The following is an 18658-nucleotide window of genomic DNA, read 5'->3' as shown; positions in this document are numbered from 1 at the left end:
AGTAAGGCTTGGAGGCTCCTTCCATAGGACATAAAAGAGGAGCAAGGGCACGTGAGCTTTTGCAGGAAGCAACTTTGTTCGTTCTGATCGGTTTAAACTCTGAAGCTCCGTTTGTGCTCCATGTGGCCTTGCAAAACTAATGGGCAATTAGGTCTCTGGCCGCGTTTCGAGGACGGCTAGGTCAGAAGACTCTCTTGGCCTTTTCGGATCTGCAGCTCCCACCTTGGCTGTGAGACGAAGCTCAGACCGAGGAACCAGCTTCGGCTGAGCTCTGCACCGACCGTGGTTTGCTTACCGATACACTCGCCCCGCACGTCTTGCTTGTAGCCCATGTTGCACTCGCAACGGTAGCTGGACGGGGTGGGGATGCAGCGCCCGTTCAGGCACAGGTTGGTGAAGTGCTTGCAAATGTCGATCGTCTGGTTCAGCGTCGCTGTGCCTAGAAGAGACATGGCAGTGGGGGGGGGGTTCGTGTGGAGGAGAAGCCCCCCAATTCTCGGGCAGTTGGCACACTGAGCCTGCTGACCAGAATTTAAGACCTTCCTGGGTGCAACACAGTCACTTTTAGGTTGCTGAACCATGTGGACTAGAATCTTAGTTTTTACACAAAGGAGTTTTAGAGCAAGATCCAGCCTTTAGGAATTGCCCCTATTCCAAATTCTGCTGATGGGTCTCAGACGTTGGTGGGTTTGCTTCCAAGACCATCTATCTATCTATCATCCATCTATCATCTATCATCTATCTATCTATCTATCTATCTATCTATCTATCTATCTATCTATCTATCTATCATCATCTATATCTATCTATCATCTATCTATCTATCTATCTATCTATCTATCTATCATCTATCTATCTATCATCTATCTATCTATCAATCATCTATCTATCTATCTATCTATCTATCTATCTATCTATCTATCTATCTATCTATCTATCTATCTATCATCTATCTATCATCTATCTATCTATCATCTATCAATCTATCTGCATCCATTATGTTTGCCTGCCTGCCTGCCTACCTGCCTACCTGCCTACCTACCTACCGTGTTTCCCAAAAATAAGACAGGGTCTTATTTTCTTTTGACCCCCAAAATAAGCGCTTGGCCTTATTGTCAGGGAGGTCTTATTATTTTTGAGGTGCAGGAGGCGGTGAGTGTGGTCTCCTCACGGCTGCTGCTGTGAGGCAATATTTTTGGGGAGGGCTTATTTTAGCGCCTGCACTCCAAAGCCCGATTGGGCTTATTATCCAGAGAGGTCTTATTTTCAGGGAAACAGGATATCTATCTATCTATCTATCTATCTATCTATCTATCTATCTATCTATCTATCTATCATCATCTATATCTATCTATCATCTATCTATCTATCTATCTATCTATCTATCTGTCATCTATCTATCTATCTATCTATCTATCTATCTATCTATCTATCTATCTATCTATCTATCATCTATCATCTATCTTATTCACCCATCACAGGAAGGGTGGGGGGTTGTTTCCCCAAACCCCAGTCAACTTTTGCACCTCCCCCTCTGAAGAACTCCCCAATTTGCCTCCTCTTCCTCCTTTGGACCCCGTTCGTTGACGGAACTTGGTTTGTGTTCCATATCTGGATGGCATGGAGGCCGATTTAGCCGTATGGCATTTGGGCATTCTGGTCCCTGGACTCCGTTCTTGCAGCCTGGGTCAAAGATGCCAATTTGGGTGCCCGACAGCCAAAGACCTCAGCTGGTACCCGTCGGGCACGGAGACCCAGACTTTAACCTCCTCTTTGCTTCTATTTCTTCAACAAGGTGCCCTCTCTCACCGATGCTGGAACTCCCAGGGCCTGTCCCCGGCAATCCAGGGATGCCCCCTTGTCCGTTGGCTCCGTTGGGTCCAAAACTTCCAGGGCCACTTATCCCTGGCCCGACTCCGTTGGGACCGAAGCTTGGAAGGCCCGGAAAGCTGCCAGGAAAGCCCGGAATGACGGGAAGACCTTCGATGCACAACCAACGGTATTCGTCTGTGGGAGACAAAGACAGGCCGGATTCCTGATTATTGGTTGAGAGAGTTATGGGTGACTATAAAACCCACGGCCAAATGGGTGCCAATTGATCGAAGAGGTTTAAAGAAAAATACCCTCCCCCCAGGGTTGAAATCAATACAATACAATACAATAGTAGAGTTGGAAGGGACCTTGGAGGTCCTCCAGTCCAACCCCCTGCCTAGGCAGGAAACCCTATACCGTTTCAGGCAAATGGCTATCCAACATCTTCTTAAAGACTTCCAGTGTTGGGGCATTCACAACTTCTGGAGGCAAGCTGTTCCACCGATTAATTGTTCTCACTGTCAGGAAGTTTCTCCTCAGTTCTAAGTTGCTTCTCTCCTTGATTAGTTTCCACCCATTGCTTCTTGTTCTACCCTCAGGTGCCTTGGAGAATAGTTTGACTCCCTCTTCTTTGTGGCAACCCCTGAGATATTGGAAGACTTCTATCATGTCTCCCCTAGTCCTTCTTTCTCTTAAGCTAAACATACCCAGTTCCTGCAACCGTTCTTCATGTGTTTTAGTCTCCAGTCCCCTAATCCTCCCGGCTCGGCTCGGTTCAGCCAAACCGATAGGGATGATTTCCCTTTGTTCTGCAAACCAGTAGTTAAAAAAAAAGCTTCCGACAATTGCATAGCTCAAAGCTGAGCCGTGCGATTGTCGGAAGCTTTTTTCCTGCTTTTTAAAGCATTTTTTCCCCTGCCGGTTCGGTTTTAAATGCTTTAGAAATCTAAAAAAAAATAGCTGAAAGTGAAAAAAAAGTTGGCCACGTCCACCCAGTCACATGACACCCTCCCACCAATCCATGCCCACAGAACCGGTGGGGGGGGGGGAAATTAGATTTCAACACTGCCTCCCTCCCCCACAACTAGTACATACAGTCCTCGACTTATAACGGTTAGTGAACGACATTTCAACGGCACTGAACAAAGTGACTTAGGAACATTTTCCACAGTTATGGCCATTGTGCAATCCCCGTGGTTAAGTGATCAAAATTCTGACGCTTGGCCACTGGTTCATATTTATGACGGTTGCAGGCTTCTAGGGTCACGCAATCCCCTTTTGCGCCCCCCCCCCCCGACAAGCAAAGTCAAGGGGGAGTGGTTGGATTCCCGTAACCCCTTTGTTGCTCACTGAACAGCTGCCGTGAATCACTTAACAACCATGGCAAGAAAGGTAGTCAAACAGGGCAAATCTCACTTAACAATTGTCTCGCTTAGTAGCAGAAACTTTGGGTTCACTTCAGAGGTGGGTTCCTACCAGTTGGGGCCAGTTCAGCCAAACCAGTAGGAACTGGGTGGCCTGGGTTGCTATAACCGGCAGAGACCCAGGCACGCCACGACCCCGAACCGGTTATCTTGGTGGCGCCGTAGGTGCAGCCATCTTGTTTTTGCGTTCAGCGAATTCACAGAGCAATTTTTGTTGCATTAAGCGAGCGTGTGTGTATGGTGCATCCCTGAGCGAAACGGCAGCAGCAGCGGCCCAAACCCGCCCCTGGTTCAATTGTGATGGTAAGCCTGTTTCCTAGCGGAAGGGGGTGTAGCTGGTACCCAGTGGTGGGATTCAAATAGTTTAACAATCGATTCGCCCAGGGTGGGGTTGGCTGTCATGGGAAGGGTGGCCCATCGTCCTCAGCTCCGTTGCACACGCGGGAAGAGTTTCTCACAATGGCCAACCTGAGCCTGGGCTTGTTGTTGTAGTTGTTAAATTAAATCCCGCCCCACACTACCAAAGTGGATCCTGGGCACTGCACTGCATTGGAGACGTGGGAAACGGAGCGGCCAGCACGAGGGAAGGAGGAGAACAAGCGTGCAAGCGGCCTATTCCTTCCCTCGCACCAGCAGCTCCGTGGCCCATTTCTCTACTGCCGCGGAGTGCTTCTGAGTTTGCCCCCCAGATGCCCTCGCTTCCCCCAAGCATCTCTTTGCCTACTTGATTTCCAGCTCCCATTTCTGACCATCCTTTGCAGGGAAAGAAGCTTGTGGGACCTTAAAAAAAAGTTCAATCAATCAGTTCCAACTTTTTTTACTTTTTTTTTGCAAAAAGTTGGAATTGATTGATTGAACTTTTTTTTTTTTAGTCCCACAAACTTTTGTTTCCCTGCACACAACAGTGAGAAATGTGATGGAACTGAAGATCAGGTAGGCAAAGAAATGCTTGGGGGAAGCGAGGGCATCTGGTTGCCAGGTGCTGAAATGAACCAGCCTCTCTCCAACAGCTACCCAGCCCCACCAGAGAGAAGGCCGGCATATATTGGCACTTAAATGCGGCAGCATTCCAGCTCTGGGAGGAAGGGGCAGGCGGCATGGGCACTGCAGGCAGGACGCCTGTTCCAGGGGTGGGTTCCGGCAGGTACTACTGCTGGTTCACTCATGTGTGCGCCGCTCATGCGCTCACTTGATGCAGTGCAATAAAATTTGTTCTTCGCATGGCACAGAAGCAAAAAACAAGATGGCGGCACCTGGAGAACTGGTTCGGGGGCGTGGCAGTCCTGGGTCACTGCTGGTTCCAGCGACCCAGTCCGCTAAACCACTACCGGCCTGCTCACTTCAGCACCCTCCCTGATCCTTTGATGTTCTGCTGGCGCTTTGGCCCTTTGCTGGCACCTTATGCGCAGGTCCCTTATGTGCAGGAAGTTGAACGAAAATCAGACGTGTTCTGGAAAACAGATTTTCTGGAACACATCTAACCGGTTTAACAAACTCAACAAAATTCAGCAAAAAATTAGGTACAACTTCTATCGAACCGGTGCGAACCGGCTGGATCCTATCAGACAGGTACCTCTGTCTGTCCATCAAAAGCCCTGTGTCCACTTCTTCAAATCAATCACACACGGGTTGCTGAGCTCGGAGCATTGTTGGCATCCTCAGTATGCCTCCCCTGTCGCCCTTCAGAGGCACTACAGATCCCATAATCCATAAACACCGACAACCCACCCTGGTTACATGCTGGCTGGGGATTATGAGCGTGAAACTTCAAGACTCACTGAAAACCTGGCAACAGAAGGGACGGCGAATGGTGGGCCTGTTTCACATTTATTTATAATCCATTGCTGGTGTGCTAAAGTAGAATAACAGAGTTGGAAGGGACTTTAGAGGTCTTCTAGTCCAACCCCCTGCTCAGGCAGGAAACACTATCCCATTTCAGACAGGTGATTGTTCAATCTCTTCTTGAAAACCTCCAGTGATGGAGCACCACAACTTCTGATGGCAAGCTGTTCCACTGGTTAATTGTCCTCACTAATTGTCCTCAGTTTCTGCTCAGTTCCAGGTTGCTTCCCTCCTTGATTAGTTTCCACCCATTGCTCCTTGTCGTGCCTTCTGGTGCTTTGGAGAATAGCTTGACTCCCTCTTCTTTGTTGGAGCCCCTCAAATATTGGAAGACTGCTATCATGTCTCCCCTGGTCCTTCTTTTCTTTTGCAGCACTTTGGCTTGAAAAATGTGATAATTCAATACTTAGAGAATAGGTGGACCCCATCCTCTCTGGGGCAATCCATCAAACGGATGGGAGGGTTGGACTAGATGACCTACAAGCTCCCTTCCAACTCTGTTAATCTGTATCTGTATAAATGTTGGAAGTCTGCTATCATGTCCCCCCTGGTCCTTCTTTTCATCAAAGTAGACATACCCAACTCCTGTAACCCTTCATCGTATGTTTTAGCCTCCAGCTCCCTCTGGAGTGTGAAGTCCCCCCAGGGAGCTGTGGGGTCTTAGACAAATTACTCACCTGATCCCCGTACGGGACACATCTCTGGCGTTTGGGCAATGGCCCAACAGCGTCCGGAGTCACAGCAGCATTGCATCTTGGTGTATTGGCCAGGAAGCTCCCCTGCGCACCGTCCACCAATCAGCGCCGAGAAGCAGGTGCCAATCCGCTGGTCTGCAGGCAGAAAAGAGACAGAGGTGAGCAAGGAAATGGCTGGAGGTGGGTGGGCAGTGGTGGCTTCTGGGCAGTACGCCTCGGTATGGGCATACCGGTGCCTGCTGGGAGCAGTAAGCACCGTTTCAGTAGGGTGCTTTGGAGGGTCCACCCGCCCACCCACGTTCCTTAGCCGTATTTGACCCAACCGGGCCATTTTCACACTTGCACGCAGCGTACGATGCCTGCACAACGCTCCGACGAGCAGCTGGAGTGTCACCGATGGTGGGTACACGTGGTGGACGCCCGGCCCTGTCGCAGCGGACTGGTTGCGATGGGATCCGGAACCCACCACTGGGAGTGGGGTACAGGTAGACCTCAATTTACGGCCACAATGGGGCCCCAAATTTATGTTGCTAAGTGAGACCTTTGTTAAGGGAGCTTCAACCCACTCTACGACGTTGTTTGCCAACGTTATTAAGGGAACCGCTGTCGTTCAGTTAGTGACACAGTTGTTAAGCGAATCCAGTTTTCCCTGTGGACTGGACTTGTCAAAGGGTCACCAAAGGGGGAATCTCGTGAGGGCCGGGACACGGCGACTGTCATAAACACGAGTCCGTTGCCAAACGTTTGCATTGAATCAACCTGACCGTGGTCGTAAGTGTGAAAAAAATGGTCATGTCCTTTTTTTCAGTGTTGTAACTTTGAATCTCATCAATCAATCAATCAATCAATCACCCAATAAACCCATTGGATTCGCCATGCTGGCTGGGGAAGATGGGAAATGAAGTCCAATATAACCCAGACAGCCTGTGGTTGGGGGATTTCCTCAAGAAAAGAGGTGAAATTGAATGCATAGGATTGCAGGGTCCCTCCTCCTGCTACGGTTGCTGTGGGGCACAGCGGATAAAATAAAATAAAAACAAAAAAAATAAAATGAAAGATAAAATAAAAGATAAAATAAAAATTAAAAATTAAAATAAAATAAAATATTTATTTTTATTTTTTATTTTTATTTTAAAATAAAAATAAAAATAAAAGAGGCCTGGAAGGCTAGAGTGGCAGTGGCTACTAGTTTTTTTTTCTTTTCCTTCTTCTTTTTTGGAAACATGGATCAATATTCAGATGAGGAAACCTTAAAATCCCAAAATATCTTGGCTGGAATTCAAAATCTATTGGAAGGATATGGGAGAATTGAGAAGAAGTTGGAAAAACTAGTGTTCCTCACAGCAAAAGATGAAGGGGATGGAGCCCAAAAAATTAAAGGGGAGAATGAAGACATAGAAGATAAAGACAAGACAATAGAAGAATTTATTAATGGAGCAAATGTGGGTGAAAGTGGAATGAAGGGAATATGGAAAAGGGAATTCGATGAACTGGAGCTTTACCCCAGATTCCAAGATAAAGAAGGGGAAAAAAGGGGTAATGATGATGGATTTAAGAAGAGAAATTTTTTCAGAAGCACGATTGACAATCCAAGACAAGCTGATTTTAATAACAGCTGGAGGGCAACGAGATTACCTGAGAGATTCTTCTAAAGTAGAATAAAATATGAATTAAAATATAAGAATGAAGACGTGGCATAAAAGGGACAGTTAGAAGCTTGCTTAAAGGGACAGGAAAATGTCATCAGCCTTCAACCACAACCTGTTCCAGCAAATGTCCCTCTGTCAAAAGCCCAAAACCACAAGGTTCAAATAAAGTTCGTTAATGACACGCAGTCCATACCTGTAACAAAAGGAGAAGTAAGACCCCCACCTCCTTATAAGGCTTTTTCCCCAAGGTAACCAATAAGAAATGAGTTAAGTGTTTCCGTGTTGCGCTGCCTTTGAGAATGCATAAGAATGTGTGCTTCGATAATGAAGCTTGTTCAGAATTTGCAATCTTAGCCATGGGCTAACTTTTCTGAACCTGGTGGCCAAATAAACTCCTCCTGCATCCTGAGAAGTCTAAGCCTGTCATTTTCTGCAACACTTCAAGCAACAAAGTGCAGAGAGAAGTCTATAAAAACCTTATAAAGGAGATAAAAAGAAGACTGACACCACAATTAACAAGAGAGATAAGACTGTTTTGTTACTGGAAGGATACAGGTTGACTATGAAAGTTGATAATAAAAAAATAGTTAATTTTGGTGATCAATAAATAGGAATTTAGTAATTCTTAGATTGTTTTAGATTGTTATTAAATGTTTATTCGTCAACAAATAATTAACTATAATGACAATAATGAAATGATAATGGATACAGCTTAATGATATATACATGTACTGGCAAACTAGTAAAAGAAATTTGGATATAAATTGCAAATTGCGATCTGGGAAAAAGACTTATAAATTTTATTAACAAACTTTTATTTAGGTCTTGTCATAAAGGTGTAATGCTTTTGGGGTTTGATGAGAGGAGGTGGGATATAAATAGTAAATGATTTTTAGTCAATTATAATAACAACAAGGAAATGTCAATGGATATTGTTTAATAATATATAAATGCTCTGGTATTGGCAAAAGCAACTTGGATACAAACTCTAAACAGCGAGTTGGGGGGAAAAAGGTTTAGAAACTTTATTAATTGACTTTTACTTAGAACATGTCACAAAGGTGTAATGTTATTGGAGGATTTTTGAAATAGGTAATGAATGCCATTCTGTGGTTGTGTCTTTAAGTATGAATGATTTGAGGTAAAAGCACGTTCAAAGAATTGTAGTCAAATGAGAATTGTGGTACATTGATAGTAAGATATACAAAGATTTTTGATTTAAAGTGTATAATCTAATATGAACTATAAGTAATGACTGTGGAAGAAATGCACGAAAGTTATCTGTAACCAATCGACACGCTTTCTACAAGATGTACTGAAGGATGATTCTTTTTTTGTGTTTTTGTTTAATTAAAATTTTAAAAAATTCAAAAAATAAATAAAGAAAAGAAAAGAAAAAAAAGAAAAGAAAATAGAAAAGAAAAAAAATTAGGCTTGGTTTTGGGAGTTTCATCACTGGAACTTTTCAAGAAGAGATTGGACTGCCATTTGTCAGAAATGGACTACATGACCTCCAAGGTCCCTTCCAACTCTATGCTATTCTATGCCATTTTATTCTTTTGTCTTTTGTATTCTATTCTTTTTTCTTTTCTATTCCATTCCATTCTACTCTACTCTATTTCTTATTCTATTCTATTCCATTCCATTCCATTCTACTCTACCCTATTCCTTATTCCATTCCATTCTATTCTACTTCCTTATTCTACTCTATTCCATTCCTTATTCTATTCCATTCCATTCCATTCTATTTAAGCAGGGTATAAGCCCCCAGCAGCTGCTTCTCCGCTCTTAAATAGTTCCTTTATATGATTTCCAGCATGCAAAGGGAGAAAATCACCCGGGGTCTATCAGAAAAGGCTCCACTCCTGTTGGAAAAATTGACTATTCGGAACTGTTGATAGGAGGCCTCCGGTCTCCTAATCAGGACCACAAAAAATACCTTTAGTCGGGCTAAAGGAAGCTCCCCAGGTGCTCTGCTATCCGAGGGAACAAAAGAGCCTTTCAGGATGAGAAACGTCACTCGGAAAAAGGTTTTCAAGTTTGGCCAGAAAAAATATTGTCCATCACAGCGAGCGACAGCACATTTACGGCACATGTTCGCTCCAGGGAAACGGCCGGTGGCATGACGTACTCCGGTCGGCCACGCCAAGGCCTCCTTGGGGAGCCCCTGGGTTATTTTTAAAAGACTGGCTTGCCTAATTAAATCTGCCCAGAGTTGCTAAACGTTTTGGCAGCCAGGAAACGATTTTCAGGGCCCAGATGCTTATACGATCTGCCCCCCACCCCCACCCTCACTCCGAGATCGTAATTCTTCCTCTCCTACTCCTTTGCTCAGACAAAGCGAGACAGAGAGAGAGAACGCGAGGGAAATAAAGTGGGAAAGAGAAAAACAGAGAGAGAGAGAGAAAGAGGGAAAAGGAAATAGAGAAGGAGAGAGAGAGAGAGAGGAAAAGAGGGAAAGAGAGGGACAGAGAATGTGGAACAGAGAGAGAAAGAGACAAAGCAAGAGAAACAGAGAGGGACAGAGTGAAAGAGAGAGGAATAAAGAAAGAAGGAAAGAAAAACAGAGCGGGACAGTTAGAAAGAAAGAGAGAAAAAGGGAGAGAGAGGGAGAGAGAAACAGAGAGAGGGATAGAGAGAGAAAGGGAAAGAGGGAAAGATAAACAGAGAGAGGGAGAAAGAAAGAGGAAAAGAGAAACAGAGAGAGGAGCAAAGCAAGAAAAACAGAGAGGGACACAGAGAGAAAGAGATGGAGAGAGAGGGGGATAAAGAAAGAGGGAATGAAAAACAGAGAGGGATAGTTAGAAAGAAAGAGGGAAAGAGAGATGGAGAGAGAAAGAAACAGAGAGAGGGATAGAGAGAAAAAAGGGAAAGAGGGAAAGGGAAACAGAGACAGGGAGAGAGAAAAAAGAAGAAAAGAGAAACAGAGAGAGGCATGAGAAAGAGAAAGAAGGAGAGAGAAAGAGAGAGAAAGAGAAGAGGAAAGCAAGTTATGTATTACATTTTATTTAAATTGAATTTTAAATTCAAGATCCTTGTTTATCATTTTAGTGCTTCGTTGCCCATTTTATGCAATGTCTGTGGGCTCTCTCTCTCTGTCTTTCTCTCATTTTCTGTCTCTCTCTTTCTCCTTTTCTGTCTGTCTTTCTCTTTGTCTCTCTCTCTCTTTCTCTCATTTTCTGTCTCTTTCTCTTTCTGTGTGTTTCTCTCTCGCCTACACGCTCTTTCTTTCTCCTTCTTTCCTGCTGTCTCCTCTCTCTTTCTCTTTCTCTGTCTTTTTCTGTCTCTGTTTCTCTTTATTTCTCTTTTCTCCCTCTTTCTCTCCTTCTGTTTCTCTGACTCTTTCTTTTTCTCCCTTTCTCCCTCTTTTCTCTTTTTCTCTCACTCTAAAGAGTTAGCAGAGCCTTGTATAAAAACATGCCTTATTTTAATCAGGATCAAGCTAACCAACTTCACCTTCCTTCCTTTTACTTCTGACAAGGTCTTTAATAAGCACCTCACTTGGCACTGGCTGGAATTCATTGCATAAGTGGGGTATACAGCACCCACCCCTCAGTGTGACTGCAGGGTCTCACACCAAATTGTAGACTACATCACAGGTAGCCGAGGAACTATTTTTTTCCCCAGATGAACAATGCCACCTTTCAATGATTAGATGGCCTAGACCCAAGAGGGCGAACCTCTGGCACGGAGCCATATCAGCTGGCACGCGAGGCCTCAACTCCAGTGGCACCTGCACACAGGGCAGCCAATTTCCGGCCTTCCGTAAAGGCCAGGGGAGGCAGTTTTTGCCCTCCCCGGGCTCCAGGAAAGCCTCTAGAGCCTGGGGAGGACAAAAAATGGGCCCAATGGGCAAACCGGAAGTTTGGAAACGATCCATTTCTGGCCTCTGGGGTGCTGGGGAAGGCCGTTTTCGCCCTCCGCAAGTTCCGGAGGCTTTCCTGGGGTCTGGGGAGGACAAAAATTCCCCCCCCCCTTAACACCATGGTGCATGCATGCGTGTGGGGGCCGTGTGTGCATGCGCATGGGGGGGTCAGGCACCCATGCGCAGGTGGGCGGGACGCATTGCATTGTGGGCTATCGCACACGCATTCCCAATTTTGGCATGCGATTACAAAAAGGTTGGCCATCCCTGTCCTAGACATTGGTGCCTGAACACCGATCCTTTTAACCTGTTGTAGGGAGTTAACCCCCACCCCCCTCTGCTGGAAAAATGAAATATTCTAGGAAATATTAAAAAGGCTGGGAAAAAATGGCCCAGAGCAGATGTCCGGCACTTAAGAGATAGCTAGGCCTATTTATGGGCAAATGCCCTCGCCCAAGATCCAACAAAGGTAGGATTAGCCCTCTACCCACCTCACCACACGGCACCTATGAAGACGACATCACCCAGCAAGACTCAACCAAGCCTAGGACTCAGGACAGCCTAGAGAGTTGCCCCTGCGTGACCCCATGGGACTCTGGCAACCAATCAGAATACAAGCTCAAATTCAAAAGCCCAGAGAGGGTATAAAACCCAGGGACTCTCAGCATCTCTTCCCTTTTTTCTTCTTCACCCAATGTCTTCAAGGCGTTTGAGGATCCTGTCCACCGTTAAAGCCGTCTTTGCAAGGAGCTTCCATGAATCCAGTGTCTTCCCCCCCCCCCCCCTTGCAACTGAACCCAGAAGGAGGTTTCTTCCAATGCTGTTAATTCATATCTGACTGTGGTTTTAATCTGGGCGAAATGGCAATGCCAGTTGTAAGTCCGTGCATTTTACGCCACACGCTAAATAAATGCATTTATGGTTTTAAGCAGCCTGCGAAGTCCTGAACTTTGACAGATGTTGGCTTCTGCCCCCCTCCCCCTTCCCCAAAAGAATATTTTGCTCAATCTCAGCTGGGGAGGCTTCGTTCGCCTCTGGCTGCTTGGAGAGGGAGGGTCTCCCCCGTTGGGATCCAGACCAACAAGGCACCGTTTTAGAGTGGCTTATGGTCCTTGGGGGTGTGGGGGAGCGATTCCTGGCAGCCCAGCCAGAAAAATTACAAAGCGAGCGAGGAAGTCATTAGAAAAGGAATTTTCTGGTTAGGACAAGGGGGGCAGGAGACAGAGAAGGCACTTAGCCAAGCCTGCATTCCAGATCCCCCCCCCCACTCCATCAGCAAAGAGGAGGACAGAAGCTCCATTTGCAAAGGATTAACTGAGGCACCCTCCCCCCCCCGAAAAAACTTGGCTCCTTCTGCATTAATAGAACCGGACTGAAGAGAATCACAGAGTTGGTAGGGACCTTGGAGGTCTTCTAGTCCAGCCCCCCTTCTCAAGCAGGAGATCCTATACCATTCCAGACAAATGCTTGTCCAATCTCTTTTTTAAAACATCCAGTGTTGGAGCACCCAAAAAGTTCTGGTGGCAAGCTGTTCCATGGATTCATTGTTCTAACTGCCAGGAAATTCCTCCTTAGTGACCTCCGGACACCGCGACCGTCATAAATCGTCCAAATTTCGGTCACGTAACCGTAGTGATTCCACAACGGTCGTAAGTGCAAAAAACAGCCAGGAGTCACTTTTTTTCCCCAGGGGCATCGTAATGTTGCAGAATATGACAGGCTTAGACGTCTCAGGATGCAGGAGGAGTTTATTTGGCCGCCAGGTTCAGAAAAGTTAGCCCATGGCTAAGATTGCAAATTCTGAACAAGCTTCATTATCGAAGCACGCATTCTTATGCATTCTCAAAGGCAGCGCAACACGGAAACACTTAACTCATTTCTTATTGGTTATTTTGGGGGGAAAGCCTTATAAGGAGATGGGGGGGTCTTACTTCTCCTTTTGTTACAGGTCTGGACTGCGTGTCATTAACGAACTTTATTTGAACCTTGTGGTTTTGGACATTTGACATAGGGACATTGGCTAGAACATCTTGTGGTTAGAGGCTGATGACATTTTCCTGTCCCTTTAAGCAAGCTTCTAATTGTCCCTTTTATGCCACGTCTTCATTCTTATATTTTAATCCATATTTTATTCTACTTTAGTAACTTTGAATGGTTGTAAGTCAAGGGGCTACCTGCCCTCTGTGCCCTCGGGACTCCTTGCCACTTGGAAAAGCAGGGCCCACCCAGGCCGTGTTAGTGTTGTGCTTACCCACACAGCGGGATCCATCCGGGCTGGTCATGAACCCTCGCGGGCAGGCACAGACGTAGCTGCCCACCGTGTTCGTACACTCGCCCCCATTGCAGACGCCGGGCGTGCTGCTGCACTCGTCGGTATCTGGGGAGAGAGGGCGGGTGGTTAATCGGTGGTGCTTGGCGACACCTCTGACCCCTTAAACTAAGCCCTTTCCCCCCCCGTCCCTCCCTCCCCAGGAAAGACCTGCCCCCCCCCCGGACGATCCGGCTTGGAGAGCGGAGCCTCTGAGCCTGAAAGGATGAAAGGAGGCCTGTATTCCATTCAGTGTGACGGCCTCTGCGGAGTTTAAATGAAGCATCAGCAAATGTAGCTACAGCTGTCTCGATATCTAAATATCTATATTTATATCTGACTCTATCTGTCTGTTACATCTATCTATACATTATACATACATACATACATGCATACATACATCTTATATATATAGATATATGTATGTATCTCTCTCTCATATCTCATTTGTCTGTCTGTCTCTATCTCCATCCTCTCTCTCTCTCTCTCTCTCTCTCTATCTATCTATCTATCTATCTATCTATCTATCTATCTATCTATCTATCTATCATATATATAAAATTTAAAGCCCACAGCTTGAAGATGGCAGGTGTGATCCTGCCGAAACGTTGCAAAAACAATATCAACCTTACACGGGAAAAGACCCGAATACAACAAAACCAGCATACCTACACCCGTGAAAATCTACGAAAACAAATATATATATAGTATATATATATACTACTCCCTCTTTCTGTCCTTCGGCTCATCACAGAAGACCATGCAGGCAGAAAACCATATTTTTATTTTTAATGTGGCCTTTTTATATTTGTGTTGTATTTGTACTGATAAATAAATAGCTCGAAATAGATCTATACTAGTCTCCCTTTATTTATTTATCAGTACAAATACAACACACACACACACACACACACACACACACATATATCCATCTATCCGTCTGTCTGTCTGTCTATCTATCTATCTATCTATCTATCTATCTATCTATCATCTATCTATCTATCTATCTATCTATCTATCTATCTATCTATCGATCTATCTTTCTATAGCTTATATCTATACGTATATATGCAACTCTCCCTTATATCTCATCTATCCATCCATCCATCCATCCATCCATCCTTCCTTCCTTCCTTCCTTCTTTCTTTCTTTCTTTCTTTCTTTCTTTCTTTCTTTCTTTCTTTCTTTCTTTCATCTATCTATCTATCCATCCATTATATCTATCTTTCTATCCTTTATACCTATCTATAGATTATATCTATAATTATATGTATATGTACCTCTCTCTCTTTCTATCTCTATACATCTATATTTATAGATTATATCTATATCATTATATTTATATATAATTACATCTATAGATTATATGTTTACATATCTGTCCATCTGTAGCTATATTTATAGATTAAATCTCTATATTTATATCTATATCTATAGATTATAGATTATGTACATAATAATAATAATAATAATAAGTTTGAATTTATTAGCCGCTCCCTTTCCAAGTAGGACTCGGGGCGGCGTACAATGGGGCATATAAAACATAGAAAATATATAAAACACATAGGCGTACATACAGAACATACATACAGATACACAAACACGGACTCGGATACACAAACACGGACTCGGAGGAGGTAAACAATTTACATCATATAGACAGTTAAAAAACCCGCATTAAAATACCCCAATTGTAAAAACCCCATATAAAATTAAGATTTAACGTTTAAAATACAATTTAAAAACAGTTAGGAGGAATAAGAATAATTACGATTGTATCAATACATAGATATTGATATGTATGTACTGTATATCTCTCTCCATCAGTGACAGTTAGCTGGACCTTGGAGGTCTTCTAATCCAACCCTCTGCTCAAGCAGGAGACCCTAGACCATTTCAGACAAGTGGCTGCCCAGTCTCTTCTTCAACACCTCCAGTGATGAAGCACCCACAACTTCTGGTGGCCAGCGGTTCCACTGGTTAATTGCCCTCACTGTTAGGAAGTTTCTCCTTAGTTCCAGGTTGCTTCTCTCCTTGATGAGTTTCCATCCGTTGCTTCTCGCCCTCCCAAACCACCTTCGGAGCTACGGCCTCTTTGCAACCCCCAGGGCACCCCAGTGTCCCTCTGGGCAGCCAGACAAGAGTCCCTTGGCACCCTCCACACCCCCTCCCACTTCCCTCCCCCCCCTAAGACCACCGGAGCCTCCTCACCTTCGCACTTGTGGTTGGTCTCGCTCTGCTTGTGACCCGCCGGGCACTTGCATTCGTAGGAGCCCACGGTGTTGAGACAGTTTCCCCCTTGGCACAATCCGGGGATGGCCTGGCACTCGTCCACATCTGCAGGGAGAGAATAAGGACCCCCAGCAGCGAGTGAGCCCACCTTCCCCCAGGAGAGGAGAGAAAAGGGCCTCGGAAGGCAGTCACTTTCTCGCCACCGTCGTTAAAAGGACTATTGTAGGTCTTAAGTTAGGAACAGGGTCATTAAGCGAATCCAGCTTTCCCATGACCTTGCTCGTCAGACAGTGGCAAAAAGGGATCCCGGCACACGCCCTGAGTGGTCACTAAGCCACCGATCGTAAGTCGAGGACTACCTAGGTACCATTGTGGCCGCCATCTTGATTTTTTGGGGGGACCAGGCACTGTGGAGAGAACCCAGCTGGCTCAAACACCCCACAGACCTTGGCAGGCTCCGGTACGGATGTTGGGAATGAATCCGCGGCGGCAAGGGTGGGGCTGGGCCGGACACATCTCGCAGGGGTGGCCCCAGGCGCGGCCGATGGTGGCGCAGCACATGGTTTTGGTGCAGACGATGCCGCTCAGCTGGCCTTGGCACATCTGCTTGTTCACCTGGCTGAAGCAGGGCCCCGTGCGGTAATCTAGGAAAGAAAGGAGAACGGGGGTCAGTGCCAAGCCAGAAATGGAGGAGGTTCCTCGGATGAGCAGGAAAGACCACCCCCTCCCCCAAGGAAGGGTGCAAAAGGGGGCTCCCATTCCTCAGGATTCATGTACGTCTCACGCCACAGTCTATGGGCTGTCAGGGTTTGGGGAGCGATTTTGCTACGCGGAGAAGCTATTTTACCAACAGTTCTCTGTTCCTGGACAAATGTTGGCTTGTTGTCGGTCAGTGGGGCTAAGAGTTGAGGGGAAATTGAAGGACCCAGAAAGAGGGTCTTCTCAATGCCCCTTGAATCAGTGGAACGACTTGCCTCCAGAAGTTGTGGGTGCCCCAACACTGGACATTTTCAAGAAGGGGTCAGACAAACATTTGTGCCAGGGTCCCAAATAGCACCCAAAATGAAACCAGAGTCCGAGGCAAAGGATTCCTCAAAGTTCCAATTGATGAAGAGAGCCATGTTGGCACATCTGGGAAAACCCGAATCTGGAAGCTTCCCGGTTTTCCCCCCACCCAGTTGAAAGTTCAGGATCTTGCCCCCAAAACACAAGTCGACCCCATGGTCCAATCTCCCACTGCTGGCAGCTTCCCCCCACCCAGTTCTGGTCAGGTGCAGAAGTGCAGAGACAAAGGATGACCTTGGCTTTCTAGAAAGAATTTTGTTATGGCTACCTATCCTCTAACTCGTACAATCCCCCCTCCCATTCTCCAACAACAGAAAATGCATAGTAGAATAATAGAAAGTATGACAGGCCAAAGATCCAAAAGAAAAGATGGCTTTCTGGCCTGACAGTAAGACAGTGTGGGTGGTGAACCTTTTCGGCACCAAGTGCCAAAACAGGAGCGCATGCATGGGTGGAGTACCAAAAACTGGAGGAACAGCTCCCTGGAACACGCACACACGGGAGGGCTGAAAACCGAAAAGCAGTTCGCCAGCGCGCACATGCCCATGCTGGAAACGGAAAGCTCAGCTTGTGCGTGCCAGGGAACTGCTCTTTTGGGTTCTGGTGCTCCGTGCCCTCAAAGAGCAGCTGACTGGCGCACATGTGCATGCCGGAACCCAGAGAGCAACGGGTGACGGCTGGTGGGCCCAGTTCGCCATCACAGGTCTAGGGTTTCATGCCTAAGCAGGGGGTTGGACTAGAAGACCTCCAAGGTCCCTTCCAACACTGTAATTCTGTTATTTTGTAAAGCATTTTCTGTCTTTGAGGGCTTTCAGGAATATTAAAATAGTGGGAACTACTTTATCTTTCTTTCTTATTTGATTTGCAGGGGCACCTACTCTGGGCAACAAAAGAATAACTTAAAATGAGTAAAAAAGTATCAGCAAAAAGAGGAAGAGAGAGGCAAGAGAGGAAGAGGTAGATAAGAAAGGAGGAAGAAGAGAAAAAGGAAGAGAAGGAAAGAAGAGGATTGGAGGAAAAGAGGGAGAGGAAGAAGAGGGAAAGGGAGAAGAGAGGGAATGAAGGAGAAAAAGAGAAAGAAAAAGAGAGGGATGTAGAGGTGGAAGAGGAAAAGAGGAAGAGGAGAAGAAGGAGAAGAAAAGGGAGAGAAAGAGAGGAGAAAAAGGTGGAAAGGAAGAGGGAGAGGAGTGGAAGAGGGAAAGGGAGGAGAGAGGAAGTGAAAGAGAAAAGAGGCAGAAAAAGAAGAGGAGGGAGAAAAGAGGAAGAGGAGGAGAGGAAGAGAAAAAGGAAGAGAGAGAAAAGAAAAAGTGGAAAAGAAGCGGAAGGAGGAAAAAGGAGGGGGAGAAGAAGAGGAAGAAAATAAGGAGAGGAAGAAAGAGGTAGAAGAAGAGGAAGAGGAGAAGAAAAAGGAAGATAAACAGAAGAGAAAAAGAGGGAGGGAGGGAGAGCGAGAGGAAGAGGAAGAAAAGTAGGAGGAAGAGAAGGAAAGAGGAATTGGTGGGTGGGGGAGAAAACGAATTCCAGAACAGTAAATGTATTGGTGTAGATTTTACACCACCTGAAAAAAACGACCCCACCCCCACCCACTAATGGGGATTCCAAAATAACATTTGGGGGGTCACCCCTCAGTCCCCCCATTTTGCAGCTGGACAATCTCCCTGCAAACCCTTTGTGAGAGGCCACATTTTTAAACTCTGGAAAGAGCCTCACGAAGGGCTTCCCCCCACCCCTTTCACCTCCCCCCCCACGGGATCCGGTCAAGATTT

General features: G+C 45.9%; 1 protein-coding gene across 1 annotated transcript in view; it reads right to left on the bottom strand.

Annotated features, from left to right (window-relative positions):
- FBN3 (fibrillin 3) overlaps positions 1–18658 on the bottom strand; it is a gene marked incomplete at both ends in the record, with an annotated part of 154835 nt that overhangs the window by 95778 nt on the left and 40399 nt on the right. The window contains 6 exons of the mRNA XM_081938392.1: positions 296–439; positions 1810–2007; positions 5756–5908; positions 13539–13664; positions 15807–15932; positions 16274–16471. Coding sequence (XP_081794518.1) covers positions 296–439; positions 1810–2007; positions 5756–5908; positions 13539–13664; positions 15807–15932; positions 16274–16471 — 945 coding nt within the window. The remainder of the gene's footprint in view (positions 1–295; positions 440–1809; positions 2008–5755; positions 5909–13538; positions 13665–15806; positions 15933–16273; positions 16472–18658) is intronic.

The sequence above is a fragment of the Natrix helvetica genome (assembly GCF_964273705.1).
Source record: "Natrix helvetica genome assembly, chromosome: 1".
Taxonomy (NCBI): Eukaryota; Metazoa; Chordata; class Lepidosauria; order Squamata; family Natricidae; genus Natrix; species Natrix helvetica.
This window is presented reverse-complemented; position numbering and strand designations above follow the sequence as displayed.